This window comes from Alligator mississippiensis, chromosome 1 (genome assembly GCF_030867095.1).
Source record: "Alligator mississippiensis isolate rAllMis1 chromosome 1, rAllMis1, whole genome shotgun sequence".
Taxonomy (NCBI): Eukaryota; Metazoa; Chordata; order Crocodylia; family Alligatoridae; genus Alligator; species Alligator mississippiensis.
Genome location: NC_081824.1, coordinates 37,749,691 through 37,775,980, shown reverse-complemented (window position 1 = coordinate 37,775,980; position 26,290 = coordinate 37,749,691). Strand labels below are relative to the sequence as shown.

Here is a 26,290-nt window from a genome sequence, read left to right as displayed (position 1 = left end):
TGTACCTTTTCTAATTCTACTACATCCTTTTGTAAATGAGAACACCAGAACTGCACAAGATATTCAAGATGTGGGCACAGTATGGTTTTCTGTGGCATGACAATGTTCTACATTTTGTTTTAAATTCTCTTTCTATTGATGCTCAGTATTTTATTAGCTTTTTTGGTCTGGCTGCACATTGAGCTGACATTTTTAGAGAACTATCTACAATGACTCCAAGTTCTCTTTCCTGACTCATAACAGCTAGTTCAGAACAAAGCATTGTGTATGTATGTAGCTAAGGTTATTTTTCCCTAAGTGTATTACCTGGCACATATCAACACTGAAGTTCATCTTTTTTTTGCCCATTCACTTAGCTAGGTAAGATCTTTCTGCAGCTCCCCTCCATCAGTTTGGGACTGACTACCCAGAATCATTTGGTATCATCTGTAAACTTGGAAATTTCACTGTTCACCCTTTTTCCAGATCACTGATGAAAATGTTAAGCAACAGTGGGCTCAGCACAAATCCCTGTGAGACTTTACTAATGACCTTCCTCCACCCTGAAAAGTGAGCATTTAGCTCTACTCTTTGCATCCCACCTTTTAACCAGCTCTCAATCTACAAAAGAATCTTCCATCTAATTCCATGGCAACACAGTTTTGTTTTAAAATCTTTAGTGAAGGACCTTATCAAAAGGACCTCTCAAGATCTTTGAATTATTAAAGAGATATGTAAGGCATGACAGAATTTGATCAGTCTACAATACTATAGCCATGCTGGATGAAACACAAGACTGGTTAAGGCTATAAAAAATACAGAAGCACCTACCTACTGCACTTGAAAACACCTCACTTCCACATGCAAACTGGGCAATTATATGCACATATAGGATTACCTAGTCCTTGTACACAATGCATCATTTCAATCAATCTATGGGTTTGCTTGCTTGTTCGTTTGGTGTATAGGATTTTTTGCGAGAAACTGCAACTGAATATCTTGCCTACAATATCACACACATGTTTTCTGAGGTTTTCTATTATAAGACTGTCATGCTACGAACCACAAAGGAACTAGACCCAATTTTAATTACTTTATATAATATGATGGTGTTCTTAAAAGTGAAATATTTAAAATCTACTGCACAGCAAACATATGTACAATTTCTCTCTCTCCCTCCTCCCCATGCCCTTTGCCCAAGCTTACTTGTTTCGAAGCCAAATAATTTCTGGTTTAGGATTGCCTTCAGCTCTGCAAGTGAAGTATACTGTATTCCCTGAGGTAACATCTACATCTTGAGGCTCTGATGTAATTCTTGGCCTCTCTAAATCAACAATAAAATGTATAAGGAAAAGCTGTTTGTCTAAAATTACTAAAGAATGGCTAATATTATTTATATTTTTCCCATGTACCTTACAAAATAACGCTTTTCACAGATGTTTTAAATGAAAATATTTACATGCATGATCAGGATTAAACACTCTTTTTCATCCTATAGCACTATCACTGGTTATCTGATATCTAATACTTCTTCATGTCAAACTAAAAAAAAATACCTTTACAAATTTATATCAGACTCTGGAGCACAGTATTTATTTTAAACACACATTTTGATTTACTTTCTAACAAAGAGCATTACACCAACAAGCACAGTAGGCTGCAAGGGGTTAATTGCAAAACACTGCAGCTCACAGGGCATATGTCACTCAGCTGCTTAGAAATTGAGTAGCCCAGGGCTACAGGAAGGTAAAAGTGTCATGGTGTAAGTTACACTAACTCTTCTGAAACAAAATTCTTCAATGTGCATGTGAAATACTTTTTGCAAGCTTGACTGAATATAACAGAGTCACCTAATCCTACTTGTGTCAATAAGAACTTTCACACGTTTCCAAGTCAGGAACAATTCCTTTAAACTTCCTTGATCCTATATCTTTTGTACAAAAAGCAATACAGTATATGAAACAGTATAAAATATCAAAACTGACTACTAAATGGTCTAACTTCCATTCTATTTGTGCTCAGATTGCTCTTTGGAGCCAACAGGAATTCTGCATGCCCAGAAGGGAAACCTCAGATGACAGCAGTGTATAATCCATTGCATATAATACACATTTATAAAATATTCTTCCAGTACACTTTTTGCTTCCATTTTCAGTAAGGATTGTTCCAGTATTTTGAGGCTCCACACCCCTCAGACAGAAACATTAATTGTAGGTTTTTTGGCAATTTCTTTCTTTCTTAGCATGGTAGCATCACATTTATCTAGTATGTCTGCATAAAGGAGCTATTCTTGTCTAAGTAGATTGAATATGTTAATTCCTATCAAAGAAGTTAAAGAACTGTACAGGAAGAGTTATTTTCTAAAATTATTTTTATAAGTTTTTCAGTACTATGTGGAACAATAATGTCACTTGATATTCTGAAGCTGAAAGCCAGTTAAAACAGCTGCTTGGAGGAATGTACAGCAGACAAATACAGAAAGGAAAAAACTTTCCAATATGAACATATTCAGTTCTTAGGCTTCTCTCATGCCATAGGGCTTTTGTCTATGTATGTTGGCTATGATAGTTAATAGCACTATGATACAATAACACAGTGCGCGCATCTATACAAGATGCTTCAAGCACAGTAGACTAATTCTACTGTATGTTAGCACGGTGGGCAATGTGCTAACCAGTGCTAATGTACAGCAGAATTTGTCTACTACGCATTAGCATCACCAGAAAAGCGTGCACTGTGGCTAATGCACAGTAGCACCAATTACAGCTCATTAAGTTAATACCTGTAGTTACAGATACTAAACTTAATGCACCATAATTATGGCACATTAATGAATGTGTAGATGTGCCCACTGTTAAAATTGTTAGCCCTCAGTGGGCGGGTCTACATGTTCATTAATATGCCGTAAATATGGTGTATTAAGTACCTGTAATTACAGGTACTAAACAATACACTGTAATTGGCACTATTGCGCATTAATGCATAAGCATGGGTTTTGCCTGCTGCGCTAACATGCAGTAGAATTAGCTTACTGTACTTGAAGCATCTCACATAGATGCTCCCAGTATAGGTAAGAATGATCTCGTTTAAAGTCAGCTCATCATCAACATCCAAGTTGAGTCCTAACATGTTTAGGTCTGTATTAGTTAATGATATATAAAACAATCTAATGTTTCTCTATAAACAAGTTCACAGATGCATATCAGAATAGCTTCTTTTTTCTCTTTCTCTTAAGAATAATTTACTAAGAGTTTGGGAGGAAAAACAAGAAGCGTCATGAGATAATAGCAGGGCATTCATGAAAATATGTAAGGTTAGGTAGAAGTCACTGCTAGAAAAGCAGATATGGAAATCATTAGCAGAGATGGTAGATAACATTGCAAAAAGAAAGGATGAGCACATCAAAGAAAGACTGAATCTTACTTTATGCATCCAAGGGCCCTGGCAGAAGTTATATTTATTGTGCAATTCAAGTGCTAATCACATAGTAAATGGTCACATGCTACATGTTCAGTCAATTTATGGTACAATAAAATAGGAAACCAGACACAAAGATGTTCCATTTAATATGAAACAGCTTTGTGGCTCATTTGTATCAAACTTTAATCTGACTGTGTGGCAGCCCAACACCACACTGCACAGCATGCCTATGCTGTGCAGCCCAATGCTAGGTTCACAGGTCTGGCAGCTGTGGGACAGCTATAAGCACAGGCAGCTGAGGACCAGGGAGCTGCCTGGCCCACAGCTGCCTCTGCCCCTGCCCTGGCATGCAGGCAGCTGGCTTCACATGGAATGGGGACCAGGGAACTCCCCATCAACAGCTCACTGCACACTGGCGTGCATGCAGCCAGCTACATACCTCAGCAGAAGTGTGATTGGATCTTAGGAATTTTATCTCAAGATCTAACAAGTGTACCTCCTGCCACGTGAGACCATGAACATCTGGCATGACAGGATGTGCGATTGCTGGGATTCAGGATAAAATTCCTCAATTCCATCACACACTTACTAACACCTGAAAGGGGCCTAAGTGACAAAAGGTGACAACAGGCAAAAGGACTCTTATCCTTCTCTTCCTTTTCCTCCTCCTCACCAATGTTTCAGAGACTTGCACAGCATTATGTTTGTAACCAGGCAAAGTTCATCTACCCCAGAACCTATGTGGCTGAAATGGAGCCTCTGAAGCACGCTCAGAAGCAAACTGCATGGCAGCCAGAGCTACACAAGTGGAAACAGAAACTAAACATTTTATAAGTCCTGAAAAGTACACTTGCACAGCTATGTAAGTGCCATTTAGGCATGGAAAAGTGAAATAGGATTTGGCCAAAAAGGTACAACATAAAAGTGCAGAGAGGTGAGAACAAAAAGACTTTTGGGGAAATAAAAGAGGAAAGGGAAAGACAACCAGAAGGGGAAAAAAAAACATGGACTCTAAAAGGAACAGCAGCATAGTAGCCCAAGATGGAGACTGAGTTAGAGAGAGTTTTCAGCTATGTCAAAAGCAGATAGAGAAGAGAATCTTAACGTTGGTTCAAAGTAGCCATTGTACACCTAGTCTAAACAACAGGCATTTTACGTTCTTGTAAAAAAAAAAAAAAAAGTATTTAACACACTTTAAAAAAAACAAAAAACCCTTACCACAGTTAAGTTCTTCTGGCGTTATTGTGGCCACTGATCTTCCCTGGATCCTTCTTGGATATTCACAAGTAGCTGCTGCTTGGGCATTACCAGATTCTGCATATGTCTTCAACAGCTCTGCTAGCCATAGAATTTCACAGTCACAGTGAAGAGCATTTGAGTCTAAACGCCTGTGTAAAAGAAGAACCATCCACTATACTTAATAATAAGCTAGGACAATTCATTAGATTTTTAAAAATTATGATGCAATACCCCTGGTATATTTATTTACTATTACATATGAAAACCTCAGTTAAAAGAAAGTTATTTAGTCCCCTTTTGTACATATCCATTATAATAGAGTGTACAATTACATAATAACAATATGTATTCTAGAAACCTGTCATTATTCATGGCACAGGACAGACAACGCTCACTGTTGTAGTCAGCAATTTGAAATTATTTATTCCCATCTTCATCCAAACCATCTAAATTCTATGGTATTTTCCAATATATTTATCTTAAGAAATGTATATTAGAAAATGTTATGGAATTCTTCTAAAATATCCATTATATGTTTTAGAATATTGAGACAATGCCCCAGATATCTGTTTCTAACTCTTCTTTTATTCAGTACGGCCTTGGGCACCTGAATAGGAGCTACTGGCTTTCAGAGAGTCATACACAGAATCAATCACACATATATAATTATATATTTGTTTTCTCTTCAAAGCACATCATAGGTAATGAGCAGGGTCCTTGTTTTTTTCTGATAAAAATAGGAAATTCTCTGATAAATCCCCCAAATCCATGATTAAAATGAAATGCCACTACATATATATATATATATATATATATATATATATATATATATATATATATCAACTGAACACAATGTTTTATTGATATAGTTAAAAATTTTAAGCAATCTGGAAGCCAACTTGGGTCTCAATCACTATAATAAAATGAATTCTAAATACCTATAACTGTTGGTATTTGATTTGGCGTTTTTTTATCATGGAAAAATCAGAGCTCCCACTGCCCTAGCAATGCGCCCCCTGCTCATCCCATAGCAGTAGGGGGCACAACCCCATGCCACTGCCCCCACTGCTGCTGGTCGGGCAGGGAATGCCTCACCAGGGAGGAGCAGGGCTCACAGTGGCAAGCTTGCTTACCTGGTCCTGCTCTGTGCTGCTGTGCTGGGTCCCACCTGCTGGGCTTCAGAGGCCCCGGGGGAGAGTAGCAGGGCGGGGAGCCCAAGCCTGCAGCAGGCAGCCTGCACCCACCCCACACAGATCTGAGGAGCACAGGTTCCCTCTGCCCCCCCGCCCAGGAGTGCATGCAGCGGCAAGGAGCCAGCCCCACCCTCACCCCCCGGATGAGCCGCCTGCAGCCCCATTCTGCTTCCCACTAGGGCTCTGCGGCCATACATTCTGGCCCTGGGCGCCATGCCCCAACTGGGTGGGCAGCAACCCCAGCCCCAGCCCTGCCCAACTCCCTCCCTCCCTCCCTATGGGGGCCTCAATCCCCCCTCCCCGCCACCAGACTTACCTGCGGGAGCTGCTCTCCAGGCTGCCTGGCAGCCATGTACATATACATGCACATGGCACCCCATGCCTGACCACCATCCTCCCACTCTACCCAACCCCCTGCAGGCTGGAACTCTGCCAGACTGCAGAGAGCTCTTTGCAAAAGTGCAAAATCCATGTTTCTCCATTAAAATGAGAAATCTGCATTTTTCTCAAGTAGAAGGGGAAAGTCGCATTTTTCTCTGTTTTTCCATGGGAAACGGAAACCTGGATCCCTGGTAATGAGTATCATTATCCATATGCACAAAACGCATACATTTTAATTATTTTATACATTAAATGAGGCTGGGATCATATAGAAAAATAGTATGTGATTACATTATTAAAAACTAAATTATAATATTAAAACTAGATCATACTGCATAGCTGTAACTCCCAGGGGCTCTGGCCTGGGTGGGAGCAGTGGGAGCAGAAAACAGTGCCCTGTTTGTCCACCCATCACTATGATACTTACATAATTTGAATATAGGTAAGAGTAGAATTAAAATAGGAAAAAAATTAAAATTTAAAAATTAAAAAAAAAATCAACCTAGATGCAGCATTTCTTGATAATTGAGTTATCGACTTTGTGATCTAACTTTATTTTTAGATGGAGTATTTTTTTGTTATGTAAATTCTTAGGTTTTAATTTTTTTAATAGAAAAATTAAAGAATAAATCCTATTACATATAACTAAAAATCTTCCCCTCCTTCTTCCCTTAAATACTAACTGCAATATTTAAAGCCTGAACTTTCAGCAAAGGCTTCCATCTGTTGAGGTACATGGGCTGATAACATAGGGTTCCTATCCTGTGTAGTTAAACTGAACTCCAGAGGAGGAGACCTAGCTCACTGAAACACACACAATGTTTTCTTCAACAACTAGGACAAGGATGTTCCAATTTCAAAGGCAGAAAACTAACTCAAAAATAGCTGTGAAATAATATTATGAACCTGTCAAGGAATGATCTGATTTGTAAGTGCCTTAGTTTTTCACAATTTTAAACACTTAATTTGCGTTGAGTTGCTTAGTACATTCCTAAATCAATAAAGCATTCTGAAAGATATTATAACTATAGTTACAGTTTAGTATGAACAAATAACCAAGAGAAAATATAAAGGGCAACAACTATGATCTGAGACAATAAAAAGACTGGAGATTAAGACACACTGAAGGAGGAAAGGTTCAAGGAGCAGTTTATTTAGTCTAGAAAACAGAAGAATCACTGGCGACAAGGTCAGAGTTGATAAATAACATAAAGATAACAGATGAAGGAAGAGATTTAGTCCTAGTCACAGCCATCAAAAATTGTGGGATAAGGTACAATTATCTAAAGAACTGGCAAGAAAAGTTTAGATTAGGTATTAAGAAAAGTTCTCTAGAGTAAGAATAATTAGGCAGTAGAACCCTCCGCAATGGAGGGCGGACACTATAAAATGTAAATAGATTATTTCATGTTCTCCACTATAAAATTAAATTAAATTCACTTACAGTCTCTTCATTGATTCTAGATGACTAAAAGTCCCAGGAACTAAATGAGCTATTCTGTTGTTATGTAAAAATCTGTTAAAAAACAGAGAAAGATGCACATATGAATCCAGAGTCAGAAACACTTTCACTGAATAAGTTTTCTTTTGGGATTCCTGCAAAAGAAACTAATCTTACAACATATAAAAAGTAAACTTGGTTTATTTCTTGTAAAACCATATGGTGGTTCTTGCTTTGTTTTAAAAAGGTATTCTATTCCCACCTTTTTTCCCCAAGATGAACTAATTTCAGCATCTACAAAAATATGCTAAATATTACAAACAACTTGTGGAAAGGAAGAGTGGGCACAGACAAACCAAATGATTTATGTTTATAAAACTTTAGCAATATCTCTCTGTACAACTATGATGCCAGGCAAACATCAACCACATTCTTGGGAACTAGTTTTGAGCTTGCAAAACACACCTTAAAAATACTATTGCATCATTCTCCCTGTCTAAGGTCTATTCATATTAAAAGAAATTTGGAAGGTGCTTGGCACTTCCCAGAAAGCCATCAGCACCTTATGGGATCAGGCCAACTATGCCAGCACAGTTTTATGACAGCACACACATATATACATAACCACGTAAAGCTCCACAAAAGATAACATTGTTTCCTAGTTTCAGAATAGTGGATAGCCTCATGCAAGCTGATTCTACTGTATCACACCCTAAAATAAACCAACTTACAGTCTTTCAAGTTTTGGAAGATGGGTAAAGGATTCAGGTTCCAATGTTTCTATTTGATTAAAGTGCAGATACCTGTAAATGTATTTAAAAAAAAAAGCACATAAAATTTACTTGCATACTTTATAAAGTGCTTCTCATTCTGTCAAACACAACTAAATGACAACTAGACCATGGTATTGTTTTATAATTGCCTTTTGATGCCATTTGGATCATATCCTTTTACATGAAAGAAGCAAGACTTACCTAATAGGAAGGCTGGAATAATTGCTATACTGGTATCACTAATTAGATTTTTGGAACAGATATTCATATTTCAAGTAAGCTATTACTGAAGCTAAACTTTTATTAAAACCATATATGAATAGCCTTTATACAACAAATGAACATGAAAAAAAATACAGGAAAAATGCATATTTATAGATATACAACAAAATACTTGCAACCTTCAGGCAGCACCAACATTTTTCATGGGTCCTACAGTTTGAGAGCCATGTAAATAACTGAGACCAGTCAAAGATGCTCTCTGAAATGTCACCTGATAAAGACCTCTACTTCCTGTACTATAACTATTTTATCAGTAACTTTTAAAACTGTGAAAGTTCTAAATTCCTGCTGCCGCAAGAAAACTTAATTTAAAATACAAACTCTCCTGCCTTGTAAATAGAAGAATTCTGTGCTAGAAAAAAATCATAATACAAAACTAGTGTCCAAGTGCTGAATCTTTCCCCACATGCCAAAAAAATAAAAAAGACAGTCAAATAGTTAATAGCATCTGGTATGTGAATGATCGCTGAAAAAAGTCATTGAGAAAAAAAGAACGACTTTACGTAAAGTCTATTAATGATTCTTCTGGACTATAAAATCTTTGGATATTATAATAATAATACTCGGTACTTATGCTAGATTTGAACCTGTAACAACTCTAATGTAAACAAAAGCCATAAGGCTGGGCTCATATTCCTTTATAAAGGTGAATTCATCATAACAAAAAGTGTGCCAGGGACAAATTACCCCAACTTCACAAATGAAACAACAAGAGGGAAAAAGCACACCTGAGCATATAGGACAGGAAATGATTTGTGCCTCTTGAATCCTTATAATGTCCAAATGTATTCACACCTCTTAAAGTTTGTTTTTTAACCAGCACCACTCTGCTTGTTTAATACACATGTGAGTATTTTTGCAATATGAAGAAGGCAGAAGAGTGAGAAAGCCAGTGGTACAAAACAGTGAAATATACACCAAATTCCTCAGCATGAGGTGTGAAATTGAGGAGAAACAACCTTTCGCACAGAGAAACACTAACTGTACTCTAGTCTCAGACAAAAGCAAAATGATCACCACATGCCAGGTATTCAGTTGAAAAGGAAGAAGAAATGGAGACCACCTCAGAAACTACCCTTATTCACAGGACTCTGGCACATACCACCCACAGCCAGACAAGTGCCCAGCAGCCCAAAGTTAATGGGCTACTGACAGGAAAGAGGGCTGTCCAACCCATCATTATAAACAAGGAGAAACCATGATCCAGGAAGCAATGTCAGCAAAGGGTATATAGGAACTATATAAAAGCCACAGCTGTAATACAAAAGTAAACATGACAAGAGACTTCTGAAGCCAACAAGTCCCATTTGCAACCTTCTCTCTACTAAATTGTAAAGCATTAAAAAAATAATTAAAAATACTCATACGTTTGGTATTGTTAAAAGAGATGCTGTAGCCATGATGGGTCAGGAAATATGAGAGACATGGGCTGCTTGCAGACATTAAAAATAAACAAAAAACCCACACTTTATCGGAAGTAGCAGCGCAATACTTCGACCCGGTTCCTCAGCATCTGTATAGATCGGGTGCTTCAGCATTAGCATTATCAAGGCTCTTTTATCTAATAGCTGACCGACTCACTAAAGTGCCCAATCTATACAGATGTGAGGTGAGCCAGGTTCAGCTAACAAGCTGCCTCTTCTGGGCACAAGCTGGGCTTGCTGCGGGAGCATGTCAAGTTTAAAGTACTGCTGATTTTTTTTTTAATGTCTAAAAGAAGCCAAAGATTCTTGTGGATGATATCTTTTGAATACAATGCATTCTTCTTCATGTTACTATTTCTTATGTGCAAGAGGGAAAGGTTTTAAAGGCCAGAAGATTTTATGAGCTTTATGACATTATGAGTCTCTTGGGAAAGTACTCCTTTCCCTCTTCCCAAGAAATATAACATCTTTTGAAGAGGTTTACAAGAGATGGGTCATTGAGTCAGAAACTGTACCATGTGATTGAGGTCAAAAGCTCAAAGAGCACATTCCAGATACTAAAATACTCAGTTTGATATGAATAATTTATAAACAAACCATGAACTCAAATACATTTGAAAAGCTATTCCTTATGAACCCCCCCCACAAATTAGTATAAGTCCGAATGTTTTCTCCAACAATCCATGAATAGAGAAAGATGACAAAAGTGAAGAGGAAATTATTTGCTACAAAATATCTGACTTCCTGCCAGAAAAATCACCAAGATTACAGAACCAGTTACAAAACTCCGATTAGAAATCAGCAGTTTTGGGGTTTGACTGCAGTGTTCTGTTAGCCCCTCTATCACTTTTCATTTTCTTCTGCCTGAACCAAGAACCCATATGAACTTCTTCCTTGAGTATTCAGCTCAATTCAATTCCAAGTATGTAATGGAGTGACACACTAACAAAATGTAGCCCCAAATAAATCATAATGAAACATCCTAAAGCCATTTATGCTAGAAAATAACCTTGCAGAAACTACTGCATTTCAGGGGATATAATCTCCTTCTTAAAAATTACCTAGTACCATTAATTTGATATGAAAATAATATCTATTTTCTCCTTTCAACTATTAAAAAAACCTTTATATTCTTTCTTCTGAACTCTGATTTGGCTGTTAGATCAAACAATCCTGTTTGGGATAAAAGGAAAGAAAGAAAGAAACAGAGAGCATACTTTATTAAACTTGGAAAAGGGAGTGTGTAAGATGTAACTCACCCCAGGTGGCAATAACTCTATCTTGCTTAACAGCACTTATTCATCATAATCTTCTGCAGGCATGTGCTGAACAAAATGGGTTTGAAATGACCTCACAATTAGAAAGGTCAATGAGCTGCTTCTGAATGGATGAAATAACTAATCAGTGCTTGAAGAAAATCCAGAACAGCAGCAGATACGCATGTCCTTTCTCTTCACCTATTTTTACTAAATTAACACCCTTATAAAGACAGGGTAGAGAAAATCCATTTCCATTTATGTTCAGGTATTCACCTGGTGCAGCACTCTAGAAATGAAACTGAGTTAAAGATTCTGTTTTGTACTGTAGTTTGACTCTGGAGGCATATCAGTCTTAAATGGGGGGGGAAGAGGGGAGGTGGAAGGAAGAAGGCCATCAGCATGCACATTCCCACAGTCGTGGGGATGGCCTTAACCTAGGAGAGGCTTAAAAGCAGCCTGTGTGCTCCATCAGTTTAGGTCTACAGTCCTCATAACCACAGATCCTTGAAGAAGAGTCTTTAAATTCCATAAATTAGCCGTTATATACTGCCAGTTTAAATATTATCTGTGCCAGCAAACAGAAATACAGTAGGTGTGTCTACATGAGATGCTTTACTGAACAGTGGACTAAACTACTGTACAGTAAAGTGTTACCATCTACACATGCACACATTTATTGTGCAGTAAATTATCTACTGCACAATTAGTTTACTACCTATATTTACAAGTACTAAACTAACTGAGCAGTAGATATTGCACAGTAACACTCATGTAGATGCTAACTGGGAGCAAATTTGCTCCCAATCAGCCTAGGCATCAGGGGGCCACAGGAGACAGGAAACTCTCTGTCCCTGGCCCTGGCACTGCTCAGCTCCCCTGCTCCCTGCAGGAGCTTGAAGCCAATCAGCACCAGAACTAGAGAGCTCTCTGCCCCATCCTGGCTCCTGGGGTAGAGCTGGCAGCTCTGGAGGGCAAGCAGGGGTTGAGAACCCAGCCCCCACCTGTCCCCCAGAGCAGCTCTGTGCATTACAGAGCTGGCTGCTCCAGGTAGTGGGCAGGGGCTGGGAATCCAGCATGGCATGTGGAGCTGCTCTGGGAGACAGATGAAGGCTGGATTCCCAGCCCCCACCTGAAGCATGGAGCTGCTCTGGGGAACAAGCAGGGGCTGGATTCCCAGCCGCTGCCTGCTCCCTGGAGCAGACAGCTCCACGCTCCACAGAGCTGCTCCAGGGACAGGCAAGGATTGTCCCATCTGCTCCCCAAAGCAGCCAGCTCCTTCCAAGCAGGGCAGCTGCCAGTGGGCCCTATGCTTCACTCTCTCCACCCCACCCCCCGCCAGGCAGGAGGCTCGATCCAGCAGCTGCCTCACACCCAGGACAGCTCCCAGTAACCCCCAGCCAGGCAGGGAAGCCCTACCCCCCTGCACAGCAGGAGGCTTGCTAGCAGCTGTGTGCCTTGATGGGACGGAGCTAGGAAAGCTCTGCCTGCTGCAATGGCAGCTCTCTCCTGGTCCTGTGGACATCAGGGTCCCTCCTGATGTGCATGAGGTCAGGAGACAGCTGCTGCTACAGCCAGCAGATCTCTCCTGGACCCATGCCCACTGGGACTGTCCCTTTCCCCCTTGCCAGCCCCAAGTTAGCACCAGGGGGAGCCTGGAGCTCTGTCTGACTGCTGCAGGGGGGCACAACAGGGCAGAAGTGGCCCTGTACCAGACTGTTCCATTAGAAGCAAATCTGCACTCAAGACTGAGCATGTGTAGACATGCTCTCAGGAAGGCTTACTGCGCAGTACTTTACTGCACAATAAGCCTACTGCAAATAAATAGCACATTGTAACAGGGGGCCTCCTCAGGGCCCGCCTACTAACGGCCCCGCCCACCTGCTCTGGGCCAACCGCCCACCTTCTCTCCTGCCACACCTTGTTGTTAATTAATTAATGATCTTAATTAGATGGAAGGCTGCCAATTTCTGCTCCAATGCCAGGGGGCGCTATCTGCGGCTCCATTCCTCCCGTACACCTCAGCCCAAGCCTCGCAGATGGCATCCGTTGTTGTCAGCATCACCAGCCCCACTCTGGGCCCCAGAATCTTCCAGTTTGAACCCCACCTGGATACCTCCACTCAGGCAGCCTACTCTGCCTTCATTCTAGGCTACATAACTCCCTGAGTTGTTCCCCCTTATGGGTGTATGTGGTCGTCCCCCCCCCCCGCCCCCTGGACCTTTGGCTACACTAGCCCTGGCCTCGCCTCCAGGCCAGTCGGAACCCCAGGCCCTCAGCTCTGGGTGTCCCTCATGGTGGGCCCCTGACCCTTCGACCCTTCCTGGCCCCAGCATTGACCAGTCAGGGGATTTCAAGACAGGTTCCGAGTCTATAGCCCCACTTTCTCTCCAGGGTCCAGCGTCTGAACCCTACTAGTGGGTAACCCACCCGCTTGTGGGAGCTGGGGTTATTAAGGTGCCCCAACCCGCCTTTCACCAGGGTGGTAACTGGCCTGGAATTTCCTGGATGCTCCTGCGTCACTGAGAGCCCCACCAGGCCACCCACTCCCGGCAGGGTGCAGTTCTAGGTCATGCCCAGGACCAGGAGCCTCCAAGCCATCCCCTACAGCTCCTGCCCTTACCTCCAGGATGTTCCAAGCAGCCCTGCAGCCAGGCGATGTTACTGCCTGGCCTGCCAGCAGCAAAATGCTCTGTTTATGTGAGCGAACAGAGATCTAAAATGACTGCCACAATCAAGCACCTGCTGGCTGCTTGGCTCAGTCCTTAAAGTGGCAGGCACCAACAGTGCCCTGCCACACACATGTCAATGCACCCAGTGTTAAAAAGAAAAAAAGTAATTGTGAATAAACATTTTATTCTAATATCAATTCTTATCAAAGAACATTTCCTTTTTTCCCTCTTTATTATTATTTTTAGTATGTGTGGCGGTAGTATATAGAGGCCTCAGTTGGGTGTCAGGTTCCCACTGTGCTAGATGTACATAAAAAGAAAGTAGGAAGTTCTGGTTCCAAAATCACTTCTAATCTTAAGCTCCTGGCAGATTTAAATTTAATCATACAATGATTTTATCCCACATCCTAGCAATTGTGCATCCTGCCATGCCACACATTCACAATCTGTCATGCTAGCATGCACAATTGCTGGGAGATGAGATAAAATTCCTCAGATCCCATTGTGTGTATGCTGGGGCATGCAGGCAACTTCACAAATGTTCATGTGCAGAGAGCTGGGGATAAGGGAGATCCCCAAGTGACAAACTTGTCAACCGGGCATCAGATTGCCTGTTGTGGCTTTAAATGCCCCCATTCACAGCGAGTGACTAAACTCTCCACATACAGAAACATTTAAAGCTGTGCCGTGAAACCCAATATGTTTGGGAACATTTAAAGCCACTCTCTGAAGCCTGATGCTGGGTTCCATGCCACACATTCAAATTAAAGCAAGATACAAACCAACAGCTAAGATATTCATGCTTCTCTGAATAAGTTACCATATTTACTCAAATACAAGATGAGATTTTTCTCTCCCAAATAACATGAAGGGGAAGTCACTTGTCTTGCATTTACATAGAACAAAATTTCATTAAATACATTGTCTATCATGAAGCTGCTGCCAAACAGCATGTGCTCAGTCATGGAAGCCAAGTATGAAATTGATTTAAATGTAGCCAACACTGAGCATGAGTGTAAAACACGGGGCACACATGCTGATAGGAATGTACAACAAGAATAGGTTAGTGCAGCCCATCTGAATAAGAGACCATATTTACTCAAATACAAGATGGCCCTGATTCTAAAACTACTCCCCAGTAATTAGATTCAATATATGGAAAATGTATAAAAGTGTACTATATTTTTCCAGGTATGGAATCTAAGCATTGGAGGTTTGCCTTGAATTAGTCCCCTTCTCATTGTTACAGTAAGGGAAATGCATCAGGAAGGAGGGGTGTCAGATAGCCCCTTTGCCCTCTGCCCTGCCCCCCAAATTCTTCCCTCTGAACTCTTTCGCCCCCACCTTGCTATCAGACCCTGCTCTCCCTAAACACATGGAAGTGAGAAGCAAATTAAAAAAAAAACTTGTCCTTGAAATAAACATAGCTGTAGTAATTTACATATATTACCCATAGACTTAGTTCACTCAGAAATTATGCATTTTAACTTTTTTTAAACTGCCGCAAGTTTTAGCACAGGTATTCCATAAACACACTTTTAGGTAGCACTTTAGCACCTACTTAGAGAGTATTTTTATTTTATTTATTTATTTATTTTTTATTTAAATTTGTATCCACGGCCAAATTAGCCAAAACTAATGCCAAATCCAAGTGTCCAGAACCATAAGTGGCCCTACTACCAGCAAACTTCTTCCACCCACACCTGGGGCTTCAGATGTTTCCAAAACCTTTGGTGGGCATCCTACTTGCAGGCCCAAGCCTGGAGGCTTGGGGTTCAGATGCCACCGAGTTTTGCTTGCCCTTAGCCATAAGGTCCTTGGAGCAAACAAGGGAGGAGACTCCCATTTCCATAAACTGGGCTTAAAGCCGCTGTACTTCGGCAGGTACTGAACCACGCCAGAAGAGCAGTTCTCCTGGGTAGCACTTCAGGAAAACTGCCTTCCTGGACACAGACACATGGTATTTCCCCTGGCAGGTTAAGAAGCCACTACGTTTACTTAAAGAGAGTATAAACTATGTATGATATTAGTCCAAAGACAAAAGGGTCATGATTTACCATATAGATCACTGGGGTGGGCCCCACCAGAGTCAACAGCAAGTCAAGTCATGGTGATCCTGCAGCTCAGCACTGTTCAGTATGTGTGGGTACTCTAGATACCCCCACAAATGATCCATGTGCTTATTACTGTCCACTCATGACTGAAACCAGGTGTTCTTATCATGAGTCCTCGGATCCTTCAAAAATATATACGCAGGTGAGGGATAGGGCAACCTGGTCCAGCTCCACCTCATAGTGAAGAAGCAGGAATCACTGGGAATGGGAAAGAAAAGTGAAGCTCAGCTGTGGGAGTGAAGACAAAGTTGAAATGTATGCAATGTAGTGGCTCACCATGACCTGAAAGAGAGCTGACACTGAGGGGAGCTGTGTTCAATGGGCATCATGATACATCTTATTCAGATAAGTTACACTAACCTATTCTTTTGGTATGTTCCCGTCAACATGTTTGCCCTATATGGGCCATGTACTTTATAGTCATGCTCAGTGCTGACTGCTTTAATCAACTTCATAGTTGGTTTCCATTACTATGCATATGCTGCTTTTAGAAGCAGTTCAAAGACAGGCAATGTATTTAATCTGGTTTCCTGTATGCAGCCCTAACTGTAAAGTAATGTCTCCTGATATCCAGCCTGAACCTTCTCTCTAACAATCTGTGGCCATTATTCCTAGTAACCCCAGGTGGTGCCCAGGGGAACAGAGCCTCCCCCAGTTCTCGTTGGTCCCCCTAGTGAGTTTGTAAATGGCCACCAGATCCCCTCTCAGTCTTCTCTTGTGGAGGCTGAATAGGTTCAGGCCCTTTAGCCTCTCTTCGTAGGACCTGCCCCACTGCCCCTGGACCATGCAAGTGGCCTCCTCTGGACTCTCTCAATGCTAGCCACACCCCTTTTGAAGTGTGGCACCCAGAACTGGACGCAGTACTCCAACTGTGGCCTGACCAATGCCACAGAGGGGAAGGATCACCTCCCTGTACCTGCTTAGGGTGCATCTGTAGATGCACAACAAGGTGCAGTTAGCCTTATTGACTGCTTCCTCTCATTGGCGGCTCATGCTCATCCTGGAGTCAACACTGATTCCAAGATCTCTTTCTTCCACCATGTTGACAAGAAGGGTGTTCCCCAGCCTATAGGTGTGTTGCTGGTTTCTTCTCCCTAGATGCAGTACCTTGCACTTGTCTGCATTGAATTCCATCCTATTCTCATCTGCTCACCTCTGTAATTTCTCTAGATCTAGCTGGATTCTGTCCATCCCCTCCAGTGTGCCCACTTCACCCCACAACTTGGTGTCATCAGCAAATTTGGACAGCGTGCATTCCACACCCACATCCAGATCGCTAATAAAGATGTTGAACAGTACAGGCCCCAGGGCCGAACCCTGGGGGATTCCATTGCCCACATCTCTCCAGGTCAAAAACGACCCATCCATCACCACTCTCTGGGTGGGACCATCTAGCCAATTTGCCATCCATCTGACTGTATAGGCATCAATGCCGCAGTCACCAAGTTTTCTTTAAGAGAATGTAGTGGGAAACTGTGTCAAAGGCCTTCTTAAAGTCCAGGAAGATGACATCCACCCCGACACCCTCGTCCAGGGACTTTGTGACCTGATCATAGAAAGAAGCCAGGTTAGTCAGGTTGAACCTGCCCTCAGTGAACCCATGTTGGTTGCTCCTGAGCATTACCTCCCTTGCTGGACCCTTGCAGATGGGCTCCTTGATAATTTTCTCAAAGGTCTTCCCATGGACCGAGATAAGACTAACTGGCCTATAATTGCGGGGGTCCTCCTTTCTCCCCTTCTTGGAAATGGGGACCATATTGGCCCTTTTCCAATCCTCTGGTACCTGGCCAGTGCCCCACAAGCGCTCATAGAGCTGTGCCAGAAGCCCCACTACAACCCCTGCCAATTCCCTCAGCACCCTCAGATGGAGAGCAACTGGACCTACTGATTTAAACACATCCAGCCCCTCCAAAAGTTCCCTAACTAGGTCATCTCTGACCCTAGGCATGGCGGTGCCTCCCCTGGGTCCATCCACAATTCTAGTGGGGGAGATATCCCGGTCCCTGTTCAGGAATATGGAGGCAAAGAATTAATTAAAGAGGTCAGCTTTTTCATTTGTCGCAATCACCAGATTGCCAAGCCTATCCTGTAGGGGCCCCATGTTACCCGGTGCCTTTGTCTTACTTCCTATGTATTTGAAAAAGGACTTTTTATTATCCTTAATTCTGGTCACTAGCCCTAGCTCCATCTCTGCCTTGGCCTTCCTAACAGCTTCCCTGCAGTCCTGAGCAACGGAGGTGTAATCCTCCTTGGTATTAGCTCCTTGCTTCCACTGCTTGCACACCTCCTTTTTTGCTCTCAGGCATCCCTGGATGCCTTTGCCGAGCCATGGGGGCTTCTTAGCACTCCTGACACCCTTGGTGCGCATTGGGACTGACTCCCTTTGAGCTCGGAGGATCGTGTCCTTGAGGAACAACCACCCGTCTTGGACTCCCATCTCATTGAAGCTCCGAGACACCAATGCCTCTCCTACTAACCTTCTTAGTTTACAGAAGTTGGGCCTCCTAAAGGCAAAGACCTGTGCCTTGCTGCTTGCTTTCACCACCCTGCTTGCACTGGATAGTAAATTCCAGTAGGCGATGATCACTGTCACCCAAATGGTTGAGTACCTGCAGACCCCTCACCAGGTTGTCGCCTGTGGCAAGGACCAAGTCCAGCAAGGCATTTCCCCTGGTAGAACTATGCACCTCCTGGTTTAGGTGGAGGTCCTGTATCCTGGCTAGGAACCTACATGAGCGATCAGACCTGGCTCACTGCTCTTCCCAGCAGATGTCCGAGTAGTTTAGGTCACCCATGACAACCACATCCCGTGACTTTACAGCTTCCATGAGCTGACCTGAGAATTCCAGGTCCAGCTTGTCCCCCTGGTACTGGTAAAAATGTACATGCCTACAGCCTTTCAGATGGAGTTTCAGATATCTAATAGGTTTAACAGTCTATAAAGAAAAGAAGATTTGCCAATAGCATACAAAAAAACTCTAATCAGAATGCTGCAGTAGCTGGCTTTAGATTGGGAAAACTTTTTTGTGAAGTTTCCTAGCAGACAACTGAAAATTATTTAAATACTTTCTCCATGATTGACAATGAGGTTCTCTCTTTATTCCCCTTCTACATATGGCAATAACTAGCTACATATGTATCAATAGGATTAGTATGTTAATTTAAAACAATTTAAATAAAAGTACTGAAATAATCTGCAGGAACTTAAGCCAGTTTTTATTTATAATGATATAAAGCAAAAGTAACTCTTCTGTAGTCAAAGGAGTTTTATCACTTGAAAGATCTAGGTATGGAAAATGAGAACTGAATCCCAACTTTCTAGTCAACACACTTGTCCATGATTATGCTTCTTTTCCTTGTCTATTACACAGCACAGTGGAACAACTGGAATGTAAATCACAAACAAAAGACAAACATAGAAATGAAGACTTTGACAGAGATCATTTTTGGTTTTTCACATGCAAATGATCAAAGAATTTTTTTTTACTAATATCCCATTTTGAGCAGACATGCAAGGCATGCAGGCAGAAAAATAATTACAAAGGCGTGCACTTTTCTTTGATAGGCAACCCAACAGATGACAGCACAGAAGAGAAAAGGCACTTACAGTTGTTCTAGAGAGGCAAGTCCTTTAAATGCTTGCCTGTCAATTGACTGGATTTCATTCTTGTACAAATAGCTGAAACAAGAAACAATCAGTAATATTAGTACACAAACTAGAGCTACATTAAGTTGGAAAAGAAGAATTAAGTTGGCACGTGGAGATAGTTTTTCCAACTACACATTAGAAAACAAAACAAAACACAACACATGTACACACCAAAAATACTTTGGTTCCTCGATAAATGGTCCTCTCAACTGCTAGAAAAGGAACAGACTGGGCTTTGCAGGCCTTTATACCAGTGCTGGTGAGCTGTTGTTCAGTTGACCTTGTCTTGTCCTTCTGGAGGTTCTCCAGACCCTAATTTCTTGTTGAGCTTGTGGCATGTTCCCCTACATTCATCTGGATAAACTGTAGCTTCCAAAAACCACAGGCCTTCAGTTTTATGTTTTTCTTTCTAATACTTGGTTTGCACACTGGACCAAAAAATAAAGAAGTTATAGAGCTCTTTATATTATAATCTACCAAATTTTAAAATACTCACAGGTGCACATGTTTCAGAATATCAAGCATCTTATATTTGTTTCTTCACTTTAGAGGCAAGGATGCTAGGCATCCATTGGTACCCACATGCGTGCTAACCGGACTCTACACATATGAGCACCTATTTGTGTATGTATGTCGTATCATATGTTCATCTCCCAGAGAATGAAATAAAAAACTTCCAAGCTGAATCAGTACAAACATTTGTGTTTATTATGTTTGATAGGGTCTAGTTAAAGGGTTATAATATCTAATGCTACTGACAGCTAAGAGAAATCCCTATGTTCTCAAAAAAAATGAGTTTAATAGCTGAAGACAAATTCACACAATTAAATTATCAACTGTACTTTTTCCGTGAAATCAACCCGAAACTAACCTCTTTGGCTTTAATTTAATTAACTTTTGTTATTGGGGTAAATGCTGTCTTCAGTTTTTTTGGCAGATTGATTGGAATAGAATTCATTAGACATTTTATACTATGGATGGCAGAAAAGGTAATGCAGACTTTGATGTACTAATGTTGGCTCTCATTTTGACAATGGACTGACTCATTTGAACAGCTTCCTGATGATATACAGTATATTCTGGGCAGATTTGTCAACATGGTTTCCAAGCTGAAAATACTGGAAAATTCCACCCGACACAAAGGATGAAATCCTGGCCCTAATAAGATCAAGGGGAGTTTTTCCACTGACTCCATCAGGGCCAAGATTTCATTTTAGGTCTGTAACAGAGCAACATTTAGGAACATCAAATAGGTTATAACATTGACTTTAGGGACTTTCCAGATGCAGCAGCACAATTCTTATATGTTTTGCATTTATGATTTTCAATTTATCCATTTAACCATCCTAAAATGTGGAATAGAATCTAACCTTTGCTGTCTTCCTTTAATTAACTGTAAAATCCTGGTGCAGACATGAACCTCACAATTCATTTGAAAGGAGGGTACACACTGTAAATGAATTATGATCTAGGCAGATTCAGGATTGTTTTTCGCTTTATATGCAGAGATGCCATTTGCAGGTAAGGAAATAAGTTATTTTGTTTCAGAGTTGTCAATTTGGGGGATCATGGTAATTAACAACATCTTTCTCTTTTCATCTTATCCTTATGCATTTCAGTTCCTATTTTTTCCTGCTATCCAATATTTTATATATATAATTTTCCATACGTTCTTCATCTTCTGGATCCTTAAAGAGCACTAGTCAAGTAAGTTGGACCAGACAAAATAACAGAGAAAACGGCAAAACAAAGTAGTGACCAGTGTTGTTTGGGCTGAGGGAGATGATGTAATGACAACTTCAAAGATCTGCTAGCCATTCCACCGCAGACCAGAGGAGGAATAGTATTTCCTATCTATCTCCTAGAGCAGTGGTTCTCAACCTTTTTTGTACCAGGATCCATTTGTAAACATCAATGATCAGTCTTGACCCACTGCCCCCCACTCCCGACCCACTGCCCCCCACCCCCCAGGTCCCAGTCCCATAGTGTGTTGGGGGGAAGGGATTGGGGGGGGGCAATTAACCCCTTGCAGGCTGGAACTCTGCCAGCCTACAAGGGAAAAGCCACAGGTTTCCCATGTTATTTCTCCTTTAAAGAAGAATCCATTTTTAAAGTCTGCTGATCAATTTTTAAAGTTTGTTCATGACCCTTTCATATATTCTCACAACAAACTTTTGGGTTGTAACCCACGAGTTGAGAAACACTGTCCTAGAGCTCACTGCAGGCCCTTCTGGTCTGACCTTAAACTATGCCAGGACATAGGTTTATATACCCTCCAGCAGCAGTCAAAGAATACTTAAGTGACCCTACTCCATTGTGTCCTCTCTCTCTGAAGACCCTGACTACATCTACAATATACACAATGCATTTCAGAGCATCATCCTCAAGCAAACTGTGCTACTGTAGGAGGACAGCTTCCTAATCTGGAAGAAGGTCAACCATGTCTGAGGCACAAAGATTTCTAATCAACATGGGGACAGTAAGTGACATGATCACTCATTAGTACTAATTAGCCCACCTAAAGTGCCACACAAACACAACTACTGTTTTCCTGTTAGAAAGAACCCTGTTTGAAGCAACACAGGGTGCTTAAAGATGCCTTGGTGGAGCACAGTGAATTTACTGGATAGTGGCCTATAACTCATAGCAATCCACAATGTTTACAAGAACCATGTGCTGTAACAAATATACTAGCTATACCAGCCGTTACAAACCAGAGTTCTTTAATAAAGTATCTAAGAAGAAACAGAATGTGACATGAACAGTGAGACAGAAAATTCATAGTAACATAGCAACTTAATTTACACAAACCTATGAAAAGTCAAAACACTCTGGATAAGAACCCAAAATGTTTAACAAACTCTTTTAAACTCAACTGTTTCCAGTATCTGGAGCTTTGCAAATACAGTTCTATTCCTTAACAAGCATACCCTCCAAAGTTATCCCAGTCTTAATAAAAGTGTAATTCAGGGCACAGCAATATGACTAATTATAAATTCTTTAATCTATTAAAACATCAAACTATAAGAATGTTGCAAAGGATGGATAAAGCACTGAATTAAAGTGAATTGAGATTATATTTTACTAGTCTTATAAAAGATTTTATACTGCCATTATTACTTGCTTTCTGTAACACCTGCAAAATCCTATGCCATTTCCAGAAACATAAGAAAGGATGATTCCTGTCCAACATAGTTCACAAAGTAAAGCAGACAGACAGGTAAGCAAACAGAGGGAAGAAATGGGGAAAAAGAGATTATATATGATCTGAGCCTTCAAGAGGCCGATAAAAAGATTCAGTGTAGAAGTGGGCTTTTAAGACGGGCTTAAAAGTGGATATATGCCTTGCAGACAAAGTTTAAAAGGTCACATTATATATAGGAGGTTGTTCAAAGACAGACAGAGATGATTGTTCAGGACACTTGCCAGAAAGTAATAAATGATGACAATGTTCAAAGCTAGTGATGCAAAATTTAATGAGTGAGTAGAAGGAAGGAAGGAAGACATACAAAAAACTAGAACTCTTGGGACCAAAAGGAAGGAAGAAAGACTTATAAAGACCCATAAAGAGATTATCAGTATAAATTTGTGATGACACCAGACGAGGAGGTACCTGGTGGATTCAGAGGAAACTGATAAGATCATGCCATCAAACACTGAGAACATTAGCAGCTACATTTTATATGCACTAGTTAGGAGGAGAGGAGAGGAGAGGAGAGGAGAGGAGAGGAGAGGAGGGTATAACACTAGTTTCCCTAAATTTATAAACACACCTTTTCTTCCCCTGCACCTGTCAAAACCCTACCACTTATTCTATCCTTTCTGCTCTATTAGAAGCTTTCTCCATGTTCCTGTCATCTTCATTATTTTAACTTTCTTGTGCCTGTGGACCACTCACTGCTCACTCAGTTAACATGCCCATACTCTGCTGCTAAAATAAATCTTTTCCCAGATTAAAACAGACCATTTCATCCCTGGTCTTAATTCTTTGTTTGGCTTCTTGTCTACTGCTTCACAATCAGGCCCTTTGTTTCTAATGATAAGTTCATTTGTAGCCTTACTCTTACCTACATATCTATAAGGCTAGGGACAGACGCTCAAAAAGCCCGAGCCTGAATTGATTCAATCTTTGCAGGTTAGCCTAACCTGGCTAGGCTGAACTGGTTTATAACTGCACAGACATCCCAAACATGCAGGCAATTGTCTGCACTGGCTCCGGCTAGAAGCTGGGGGTTGCTAGAGCAGCCCTCCCATTCCTTCCACTGTACTGAGCTGAGGGGGGCATGGCCAGACCGCTACAGGATGCTTTGATTAGCCCAGCAGGGAATTGATAACAGTGTTTCTCACCCCCTAACTCAAGTGTTACTCACCCCATTAAGGAAACAAGAGAGACATTGCCAGCTACCAGTTGATTCTGCCTGTTGATTCTACCTGTTGTTTCAATAGGGTCCGCAGCCAGCATGTGGTCTGCTAGCTAATACACGGACACCTCCTCAGCAAGACAGAGGGGAGGAGGGAATTCCTCCTTAGCAGGGAGTGGTGATGGGGAGAGGGGGAGCAGGCTGCAGTCTATGCCAGAACTGGAGCTGGGGAGCAGAAGGGAGTGGCCAGCTGTGCTATAGACCAGAGCCCCACCCAGCCCAGAGAGTATGCTGGGATGCTGGGGGAGTCTGATTTAAACCAGCAAGGGGTCTGAGACAGACATTGCATAAACCAGTTTAACCAAATCAGTTAAGTTTGATACTACATTCAACCAGGTTTATCTCAAACTGGTTTCAGCTATATTCAAACTGGTTTATGTACACTGAATATCCGTTCTGTTACAGGTTTAAACCAGTTTCTGATCACTTAAACCAGTGTGTGTAATGTCTGTCCCTATGCTTAAAGTTTTTTCTACCAGTTTGCCCTGAAACTCTCACCTATCATTTCATTTTACACATCCCCCTTTCTGCTACTAGCTTCATTCAATGTACTACATTACATTAGTATCCACATATGGCTTGGGTGCTGCACACCTGACAGCAGGGGCCAGGCCACCCAGTGCAAAAGGTGCTGGTGGACCCCCTCCTCCTGCACCCCCTGCTATAGGGAACATGGCCACAGACCCCATACCTACCACACACCCTCAAGACCAAACTCACTGGGAAAAGTTTTCTGCAAAGCACATTATTCCCCTTCACAAACACAGACCCTGTCTCACCCTCCCTCCTAAAGAACAGACCCTGTCCCATCATCTCTCTCAAACAGATCCCACCCAACCCTCCATCCTGAACAACAGAACCCCACCACTAGCAGCAGGGTCTTGTCCTGGGTCTGCCACTACCAAAGCCAGCACATATGGAGGGCCCCAGTCCAAGCTGGTGGTGACCCTGAAGATGCATTCCTTTGCGCAGCTGGTGCTTCTCCCCCACAGCTGAGGATGAAACTGCTGCTGGCACTGATGCTCTTCTCCACATGTGAGAGGCCCGTGGCTGCCTAGCTGAGGGGGCACTGGCTGCTCAAAGTTTTGCACTGCCTCCCACCTCCCTGCATATTGCAGGGGGAAAATTCAGGGGCCTGAGGGGAGCTCAGCCAGGCCAGGTGAGGAGGGAGGGGTGGGGGCAGGGCTGGGAGCAGAGGTAGGGGTGGGGAGGACCTTTATCCCAGTGCAGGGTGGGCATGGCCAGTACTCCTGGTGGTCTGAGTCTGTCCCCGCTGGCGGTGATGATTTGTGGCTCCTGACAGAGCTGCTGGACAATGCCATGGACAGAGACCATAGTGGGACGTGCTCCTGGCACCCCGAGGGATCCTCCCCCTACTAAGGCAGAGTCTTTAGCAGGCTGGCCATACTCAAGAACATGGCACAGCTCCGGGCAACATGGATGTAGTTCAGCTGCTGCAAAGGGCATGGTTCTGCAGGCAGTCCCCAAGTGGCAGTTGTGATCAGTGACGCAGACCTACTACGCCCATAGTGCCTTGACCTTTATGCAGCACTGGTGTGCCAACTGGTTATGCTGGTACTCCCACGTGTGGCCCACCAGGGCCTCATAGATGGTTGCTGGAGCACCCAACCCAGGTGAATTGGCTCTGGCCCCAACCCACAGCACCACAAGTTCCGCAGTCTTAACCTGGAACCAGTTAGGCCCCTAGGACACAGTGTGTGGCATCAGGGATGATGCCAGTGTGGCTCCTTCGATGGCCCTCAAGGGCTGCAGGTAAGAGTCCGGGTCTGCCAGGCCCAGGCAGATGCCTGCAGTACACAGTGCAGGACAGGCGGGCATACAGCGAGGCTGGGCTGGGGGCCAAGACCAGGGTCCATTCAGGCTGCTGTGACCAACACGGAGCCATTTCTGCAGAACCCTGTGACTAGAAGCAGGCAGCAGGTGGCACAGGCCCTTGGAGTCACTGCAGAGTTTCAAAGGCCAGGTTGAGGCAGCCAAAGAGCCACCCCAGGCCTGGAGCTAGAGAAGCTCTGAGCCCCGTGGCCC

At 42.4% G+C, this 26,290-nt stretch overlaps 1 protein-coding gene across 2 annotated transcripts in view; it reads right to left on the bottom strand.

Annotated features, from left to right (window-relative positions):
- Positions 1-26,290, bottom strand: part of PXDN (peroxidasin) — a 139,574-nt gene that overhangs the window by 65,518 nt on the left and 47,766 nt on the right. The window contains exons 4-8 of one of the 2 annotated variants that reach the window (XM_019492675.2): positions 19,782-19,853; positions 8,385-8,456; positions 7,657-7,728; positions 4,618-4,787; positions 1,186-1,303 (exon numbers count right to left, since the gene is read on the bottom strand). In XM_019492675.2, coding sequence (XP_019348220.1) covers positions 1,186-1,303; positions 4,618-4,787; positions 7,657-7,728; positions 8,385-8,456; positions 19,782-19,853 — 504 coding nt within the window. The remainder of the gene's footprint in view (positions 1-1,185; positions 1,304-4,617; positions 4,788-7,656; positions 7,729-8,384; positions 8,457-19,781; positions 19,854-26,290) is intronic. The other variant, XM_019492676.2, reaches the window with a different exon arrangement.